Here is a 9,307-nt window from a genome sequence, read left to right as displayed (position 1 = left end):
AGGTGGAAACAGGAAGGCTCTTAGGCTGTAAGCTGACGTCACAAAACCTTTACAAAAAGAAAAAGAAGACCGCCACTATACAATTCCACACACGGCAAAATTAAAAATCCATTAAAACCAAATATTTTTTTGGAAAGCCAAAAAATTAAGTCTCACTGAAACAAAATTGCTTTCTTTACATACAAGACAATCTGAAATGGAATTCCCAAATCACATTCTTAAATTCTAAGCTATCTAAAATGACCTATGTAATGAGAATTATATGGAACAACGCAAGTGCTGAAGGAGAGAGGTGTGTTATGCACACATACTTTCCCTTTTGAGTTATGACATCATATTCTTGGGAAATTCCACTCACAGCATAACAACTTTCAAGAAACAAAAAAAGATTGTGAGGATAATGAAAAATGCAAACAGCTGAAAATCATGCAAACTACGATTGGCTGGCGACTAGCCCCTACCCCTCGACTCGCTGAAACATCAATCACAATGTCACTTCAGTCGGAATATAAGTCAGTAGTGGTACAAAACAAATACATAAGTAAAGTTGAAGAAACATACCTTAATTTTTGATTGCAAATGTATTGCTCCTCAGATCATTCCTGCATATGAACTCGGCACATATGGCATCAAAGTCGAGTTTCATCGATTCATCTCTCTGGGCGTTGAGAAGGGCGATGGCATTAAGACGATCCTACCTCATTATAGAACGAAGATACGTTTTCACCCTCCTCAGACAAAGAAACGATTGCTCAGCGGTGCAGGACATTATCGGAATCGTCAGCACTACACGCATGAATTTCACTAGTTCAGGCAGTGGGTCAAACAGATGGTTTTCCTGTTTTAGGTATTTCACTATGTCATCCAACGAACTAAGAATCACAGAATCACTACTTTGGATAATCTCATGAAACATGCTTCGGTGGAGAAGCAAGCGTTCTTTGTCTATATCTGATTTGTAGAAAGATAAAATATCGAATGAACGTTTGTTATCACCAAGAAGAAATTGTTCAATTTGATTTACAAACATGAATTGTTGAGTTTTGAACCGTGATTCCAAGAAGCTGATGGATGTATCCATTGTTTCATAATACAATCTTCTATATTTGTCACATACTTCAGTGAATGTTTCTACAGATAAATTTATGGAGTCATCGTATTTCTTAGGGACTTTGACTTTTCTTCTGCGGGATAATTTTGGGGAATCAACATCCATATCTTGACATTTTGAAGTTACTTCACCCCAGAATGATTCAAAATTGTTTCTCATAAATTTAATAGAAGTTACAAGAGTGGAAATCATCTTATTGGCCTTCTCTAAGTGCAGGGATTTCCTTTGTAGTGCTATGTTTACGGTATCAATGTGACCAAACAGTTTTCCCAAAAGTGATAACACGAAAAAGAAATCATATGTCTGCATATTAATAAAAAAGCCGTTGGCTTTGGCCCCAGAGTCTGAATTGACTTTTCTTGAAACATTTAGAAAAAATTCCTGAAGTTCTGTATAGTTGGGCAAAACTGAAGACATTGCCAAGTATCTTGCGGCCCACCTTGTAGGACAGAGCGGTTTCAAATTTGTAGAGGCATTTGCCTTCAGGTGAGCAAAAAGATCTAATCTTTTAGGTGAATCTCTCACAAAATGCATTAAGTCCTTCATAACATTCAATGCATTTCGACATTCTGGAACTGCTTTCACAGTGTCTTGTAGTGTTAGATCGAAACAGTGTGCGAGGCAGTGCACAAACATAGCTCGTTTCTCCATTTCCATAAACTTTGCCTGGACACCATTATATAATCCGGCCATGTTAGCTGAACCGTAAAAGCACTGGCCCCTACAATTAGACGTAGGCAAATCAAATTGTCTTAAAATGTCGATAATAATATCAAACAGAGCCTTAGCTGTGGTACTTTGCATTGAGTATAGACCTAAAAAATATTCTTCTATCTCTAGCGAAACATCAACAAATCTTATACAGATACTAGATTGCTCTTTGGTGGCTATATCTGTTGTTTCGTCTGCTATTATTGCAAAATACTCTGCACTTTTGATATCCTCCAATAATTTTCTAAGAAGTGTGTGACGTAAATTGGCCAAAATTTCGTTTTGCACATCATGGGATATCCATTTGTAAGTTTCGCGCTTTAGCCATATTAAAAGTAACTGGTCCTCTTCACATCGAAGGCGTAATAAACTGTCAAAGTTACTTGTTTCATCAGTACGCCCACAAATTGCAATCCCCTGCACTGCTAAATAACGGAGGGAAAATATGGTTTTTAGTAAACAAGCTCGGTTTTCTTTCATTTTTGTCAGTTTTTCTTTGGAAATCTGGCTAAATAGATTGACATTCGATTTTAAGGATTTGAATTTCAGTATAGCTTCTCTGTGGCAGCCCGATGCTTCACGCGCTTTCAACTTTTCTATCCCTTTCTTCCAGTTCGAAAAACCAGTTTCCATGAAAGTTCTTTCCATTTTGTGAGAAAACTGAAAACGACTTTCTTCAAATATATGTCTGCAAATTTTGCAAAAAATAACATCTTTTACCTTATTGAAATCGATCCATGCAAATTGCTGTTTCCAAGAGGGCTGATAACAGCGTTGTTTTTTCTGGGGACCGTGTTTTTTGTCACCGCCGCAGTTCCGTCACTATCTGTGTCTTTGTTGTCACACACAGCACCACTAACACTCAGTCTAGCTACACCATCGCTACCACTTGGCACATTGTCACATTTCTTCCTAATTATAAACTTGCCATTTTAAACTGGACAGTAAGGGACGAAAGATTAACAACTTAACCGAGTCACAGTGAAACTAACTGACCACTGGCGATGCCCAGCCCCGGAATATTTACATTCAAAAATGGTTCAAATGGCTCTGAGCACTATGGGACTTAACATCTATGGTCATCAGTCCCCTAGAACTTAGAACTACTTAAACCTAACTAACCTAAGGACAGCACACAACACCCAGCCATCACGAGGCAGAGAAAATCCCTGACCCCGCCGGGAATCGAACCCGGGAACCCGGGCGTGGGAAGCGAGAACGCTACCGCACCACCACGAGAGGCGGGCAATATTTACATTCGCTGCCAACATTATCTGCAGCCTGCGTAACAGTACTGTGCGCCTAACATAGGGTGACCAAACGTTCCGGAAAACCGGGATTGTCCCGGTTTTCATCCCTGTGTTCCGGTGTCCCGAAAATTTGTTTCGGGACGCTCAAAAGTACCGGAATTCAGTTTTTAAATACATTTCGTGAAACTTTCTCAAATTTTTGGGATTTCGCTATATTAAAGGAAATACAACACAAGAAATTAATATATAAATGATGACTAACTGACAACCTCAGCTGCCGACAGGTGTTGTTGATATACCTCGATGTGGACAGCTGAAGATGTGTGCTCCGACCGGGACCCGAACCCGGGATCCCCTGCTTACATGGCAGACGCTCTATCCATCTGAGCCACCGAGAACACAGCTGAATAGCGCGACTGCAGGAACTTATCCCTTGCACGCTTCCCGTGAGACTCACATTCCCAACTGACCACAATTCTACATACACTCCTGGAAATGGAAAAAAGAACACATTGACACCGGTGTGTCAGACCCACCATACTTGCTCCGGACACTGCGAGAGGGCTGTACAAGCAATGCTCACACGCACGGCACAGCGGACACACCAGGAACCGCGGTGTTGGCCGTCGAATGGCGCTAGCTGCGCAGCATTTGTGCACCGCCGCCGTCAGTGTCAGCCAGTTTGCCGTGGCATACGGAGCTCCATCGCAGTCTTTAACACTGGTAGCATGCCGCGACAGCGTGGACGTGAACCGTATGTGCAGTTGACGGACTTTGAGCGAGGGCGTATAGTGGGCATGCGGGAGGCCGGGTGGACGTACCGCCGAATTGCTCAACACGTGGGGCGTGAGGTCTCCACAGTACATCGATGTTATCGCCAGTGGTCGGCGGAAGGTGCACGTGCCCGTCGACCTGGGACCGGACCGCAGCGACGCACGGATGCACGCCAAGACCGTAGGATCCTACACAGTGCCGTAGGGGACCGCACCGCCACTTCCCAGCAAATTAGGGACACTGTTGCACCTGGGGTATCGGCGAGGACCATTCGCAACCGTCTCCATGAAGCTGGGCTACGGTCCCGCACACCGTTAGACCGTCTTCCGCTCACGCCCCAACATCGTGCAGCCCGCCTCCAGTGGTGTCGCGACAGGCGTGAATGGAGGGACGAATGGAGACGTGTCGTCTTCAGCGATGAGAGTCGCTTCTGCCTTGGTGCCAATGATGGTCGTATGCGTGTTTGGCGCCGTGCAGGTGAGCGCCACAATCAGGACTGCATACGACCGAGGCACACAGGGCCAACACCCGGCATCATGGTGTGGGGAGCGATCTCCTACACTGGCCGTACACCACTGGTGATCGTCGAGGGGACACTGAATAGTGCACGGTACATCCAAACCGTCATCGAACCCATCGTTCTACCATTCCTAGACCGGCAAGGGAACTTGCTGTTCCAACAGGACAATGCACGTCCGCATGTATCTCGTGCCACCCAACTTGCTCTAGAAGGTGTAAGTCAACTACCCTGGCCAGCAAGATCTCCGGATCTGTCCCCCATTGAGCATGTTTGGGACTGGATGAAGCGTCGTCTCACGCGGTCTGCACGTCCAGCACGAACGCTGGTCCAACTGAGGCGCCAGGTGGAAATGGCATGGCAAGCCGTTCCTCAGGACTACATCCAGCATCTCTACGATCGTCTCCATGGGAGAATAGCAGCCTGCATTGCTGCGAAAGGTGGATATACACTGTACTAGTGCCGACATTGTGCATGCTCTGTTGCCTGTGTCTATGTGTCTGTGGTTCTGTCAGTGTGATCATGTGATGTATCTGACCCCAGGAATGTGTCAATAAAGTTTCCCCTTCCTGGGACAATGAATTCACGGTGTTCTTATTTCAATTTCCAGGAGTGTATGTATTGTACCTTATAGACATTTGCCCGCCGCGCGGGATTAGCCGTGCGGTCTAAGGCGCTGCAGTTATGGACTGTGCGGCTGGTCCCGGTGGAGGTTCGAGTCCTCCCTCGGGCATGGGTGTGTGTGTTTGTCCTTAGGATAATTTAGGTTAAGTAGTGTGTAAGCTTAGGGACTGATGACCTTAGCAGTTAAGTCCCATAAGATTTCACACATTTGCCCACCCACTCATTACTCGCGCACGCTTTGGCGATTCCCGTAAGAGTTTGGGCAACCTGTGCGCATTCGCACAGACGAAGGTCAATGTCTGACTAGCCTTTAACTATATATACGAAGACAGTACCTTGTTCTCGAAAGAACAGTTAATGTCTATAAGGTACAATACATATATAGAATTGTGGACAGTTGGGAATGTGTCTCACGGGAAGCGTGCAAGGGATAAGTCCCTGCAGTCGCGCTATTCAGCTGTGTCCTCGGTGGCTCAGATGGATAGAGCGTCTGCCATGTAAGCAGGAAATCCCGGGTTCGGTCCCGGTCGGGGCACACATTTTCAGCTGTCCACATCGAGGTATATCAACAACACCTGTCGGCAGCTGAGGTTGTCAGTTAGTCATCATTTATTCCAGGGAAAAGCTGCACGGTCATCAACAGTAACTGTTCTTTCGAGAACAAGTTACTGTCTTCGTATATAAAATTAATATATTTTAGCTTGAATGAGACGTTCACTCTGCAGCGGAGTGTGCGCTGATATGAAACTTCCTGGCAGATTAAAACTGTGTGCCCGACCGAGACTCGAACTCGGGACCTTTGCCTTTCGCGGGCAAGTGTCATTGGCAGAAGTAAAGCTGTGAGTAGCGGCCGTGAGTCGTGCTTCGGTAGCTCAGATGGTAGAGCACTTGCCCGCGAAAGGCAAAGGTCCCGAGTTCGAGTCTCGGTCGGGCACACAGTTTTAATCTGCCAGGAAGTTTCATATTTTAGCTTATTTGTCTAAAACCTCCATTGTCCCATACTAGTAATCACAGTATCAGTATTGATACACTCAGGCAATAATTTACTTTGAGCGGTACTTTGACCAACAAGTAGAAAGTTGTATTATTGTAACAGAGCTATGAAACCGTCCGATTGTGCGCCACTTACTCACACACTCATTGTCAGAACAGAGTAGTAGTTGATGTTTTGTCAGACAAACTGCAATAGTTTTTTCTCATATTAGTGGTATTATTGCTGCAGTACTGTGAAACGCAATGCCGAAACGTGCCTGCAAGTTCAGTGACTGTTATTCGAAGGAATGGAATTTCATTAAGAAAGGTCGTTTTGATTACGAAGCAGAGTGTTCTGTATGTAACTGTTTTATTAGTATAAGTCATGGTCGACGTTCCGACATAGTTGGTCACATCAGGTCAAAGAAACACATTAACAGATACAGTGCACCGAGCTGCAGTAAAACTCTACAAAATTATTTTGTGAAACATCAGTCAAGTGAAGAGACGAAAGTTCGAGCAGCCGAGCTTACAATAGCCTACCACACGGTAGATCTAGCGATTGTGCTAATAAGCTTAACAGCATTATGTTTGATGATTCTTCCACTGAAAAAAAGTTTAGTTCGGCAAGAACTAAAGTATCAGCCTTAGTGAAAGGAGTTATTGCTACCCAGAGTGTAAAGGAAAGCCTTGAATACATCAAAAAGTCTTCTTTCTACGGGATATCCACTGATGCCAGCAATCATAAGGCCACTAAAATATTTCCGTTTGTTGTTCAGTTTTTCGATATTAATCAGGGAATTCAGACCAAACTTTTGAAGGTGAGTTCCCTACCTAATGAAACATCTGACGAAATTTCAAGATTTTATATGAATACTATCGAAATGTTTGATCTTGAGAAAAATAAATGTGTGGCATTTTGTGGAGACAACACCAGCACAAACTTTGGTGGTTTAAAAAGACAAGGCAAATGCAACGTATTTACCAAATTAAAGGCAACATTGCATGAAAACATTGAAGGCATAGGGTGCCCTGCACGTGTTTTACACAATAGCGCGCAGACATCTGCTGACAGTTTAAGCTGTGATGTTGAAACTATCGTCATGAAGGTATACTCACACTTTTACATATATACTGTTAGAACAGGGAGGCTTAAGGAGTTATGTGATTATGTGGGAACTGAGTATATGAATGTAATGTGTCACTCGAAAACTCGCTGGTTATCACTGTTTCCAGCAGTTGAAAGAGTAATCCGCCTGTTTGAACCGTTAAAAGATTTTTTCGTAAATGAAGACAAAGCCCCCAAAATATTGGTTCAGTTTTTCAATAACCCTTTAAGTGAAGCCTGTTTATGGTTTTTTCACAGTCAGCTTAGCACTTTGCAGCATGGGATGAAGGAAATTGAGGGAAGCACGAAAAGTGTAATAGAGGTAAATGATGTTTTGAAAAATACTCTCGAAACTGTTACTAAGAGGAGAGAACAGCAGTTCATTTCGTTTAATGTTAAATCTGTCCTTAAAAGATCAGAAGTATCAGAAGCAGCGGAAAGGAGTTTTAGAGAAGAAGTTAACAAGTTTTATGACACTTGTGTAGAATATCTCAGCAAGTGGAGAGCCTCATATTTACTCTCATCGCCGGTGTTTGATTGGATGTTACTGAAGAGAGTGCCAAAATGGGAAAGTGTTGAAGAGACAGTTTCTTATTTGAAGAGTAAAGAGATTGAAATCGATGATTCCATTCTCTTTGCTCAGTTCGGCATACTGACAAATTTTGTTGAAGAAAGTCTTCACAAGTGGAATGATGAAAAAAAAAAAACACCATTGGAATGTCATGAGAAGTGGGTGAGTTTTTTAAAAAGCTGTGACTGTCTTCACCATTATTCTGAGTTGGTAATAATTGGAAGGTATTTATTTGCAATCCCATCCCATAATGCCAATGTGGAAAGAATATTTTCGTTCATGAATATCCAGTGGACTGATGAAAGAAACAGAATGGAGGTGGACTCTCCTGAAGCAATCGTGCAGATCCTGTACAACTACAAAATGGATTGTGCCGACTTTTATCACTGTGTCTCAAAGAACAAAGACATGATCAAGAAGGCTGAAGGCAGTGAAAAATACCCATTTCTCCAAGGACAGTCAATTCCATCTACACGTGCTCAGTAATATTAAGGCTCATGTTAATATTAATTGATTAAAAGTTGAAAGGCTGTAAAATTTTGTAAAATCGTAGTACATTTCTTTATTACTGTATACGTTTATTAAATTTCATTAATTATATAGATAATCTAGATTATATCAATCTTTTGTATCCTCTTATTAGTTATAATAATCGGGTTAACAAAATGTATCAACAAAACATTAATATTTAAAATTAAGAAATCTGGGTACATGTGGAATGAGGTGTCCATTGGCACCCGGGTGAATGTGTCCCGGTTTTCACCGAATATAATTTGGTCACCCTAGCCTAACAAGAAGTAGCCATGTAACAGTAGTGTTGATTATTGTCAGGGCCGGCTCTTGGGAGGGGCGAACCGTGCCATCGCCCAGGGCGGCAGATTTTTGGGGGCGGCAAATCCATCTTGTTTAAATGAAGGAATGTGAGGATAAATTGGAAATACAAATTATTCATAGAATCAAGAGTCTTATTGAAAATTATCTATGGTACAGAAACAGTGTGCTCCGATTTACGAAAGGAACGTTTCCTCCAACAAAAACGGCTTAAAATGTATTGCACTGTAAATGTATCACTGACTGCTGCTTTGATCTTAAAGATACATTCACAACAAAGAGACGAATGAGTGTGATATGTGAAAATAAGGCGCCATTTATGAAATATATTTTGGGAAAAGTTGAATGTGTCGAAAAAGCGGGGGGGGGGGGGGGGGGGGGGGGCGCCATGTTCGCGCGGGGCGGCAAAATCCCTGGAGCCGGTGCTGATTTTTGTGGTGTTGTACCTAGTGATTGTCAATAGAATTTACAAAAATGAATGAAGAAGAGTCTTTAACGTTACCTAGTCCTTCTAGAGATCGCCATCAGAATCGGTGTCACCATTGCTCATTAGTTTCTTTTACAAGCTGCCAGCAGGCTGCTGTGGGAGGAAGTGGAGCTCGTCCAAGCAGCCAAGCTCATGGTGAACATTCGTTCCCCGCATACCTCCGTACAGTAAAAGTGTGCGAATAGTACAGATGCAGGGGACAAACCAGAAAGGAATACGCAATAGCTCGTAAAATCGGTATTTTTATCCTACACAATTATTACATACTATTATACAAAAATGTGTGTGCAAGTTTTAACAAATTTCCCAGTAAAGGATGAGGAAGGGGGAGAGAGCGGTGAGAAATGCATG

At 42.9% G+C, this 9,307-nt stretch overlaps 1 protein-coding gene across 1 annotated transcript; it reads right to left on the bottom strand.

Annotated features, from left to right (window-relative positions):
• Window positions 1–694: 694 nt before the first annotated feature.
• LOC124795997 lies at window positions 695–1,804 on the bottom strand. The gene has a single exon (XM_047260079.1). The coding sequence runs from the start codon at window positions 1,802–1,804 to the stop codon at window positions 695–697; it is 1,110 nt and encodes a 369-aa protein (XP_047116035.1).
• Between the last annotated feature and the right edge of the window lie 7,503 nt (window positions 1,805–9,307).

This window comes from Schistocerca piceifrons, chromosome 4, assembly GCF_021461385.2.
Source record: "Schistocerca piceifrons isolate TAMUIC-IGC-003096 chromosome 4, iqSchPice1.1, whole genome shotgun sequence".
Taxonomy (NCBI): Eukaryota; Metazoa; Arthropoda; class Insecta; order Orthoptera; family Acrididae; genus Schistocerca; species Schistocerca piceifrons.
The sequence above is the reverse complement of the archived record's forward strand: the minus strand, read 5'-3'. Positions and strand labels throughout refer to the sequence as shown.

Bases quoted from the DNA above. Each gene is read 5' to 3' on its own strand.
- LOC124795997 (XM_047260079.1), bottom strand. From the start codon at position 1,804: ATGGCCGGATTATATAATGGTGTCCAGGCAAAGTTTATGGAAATGGAG.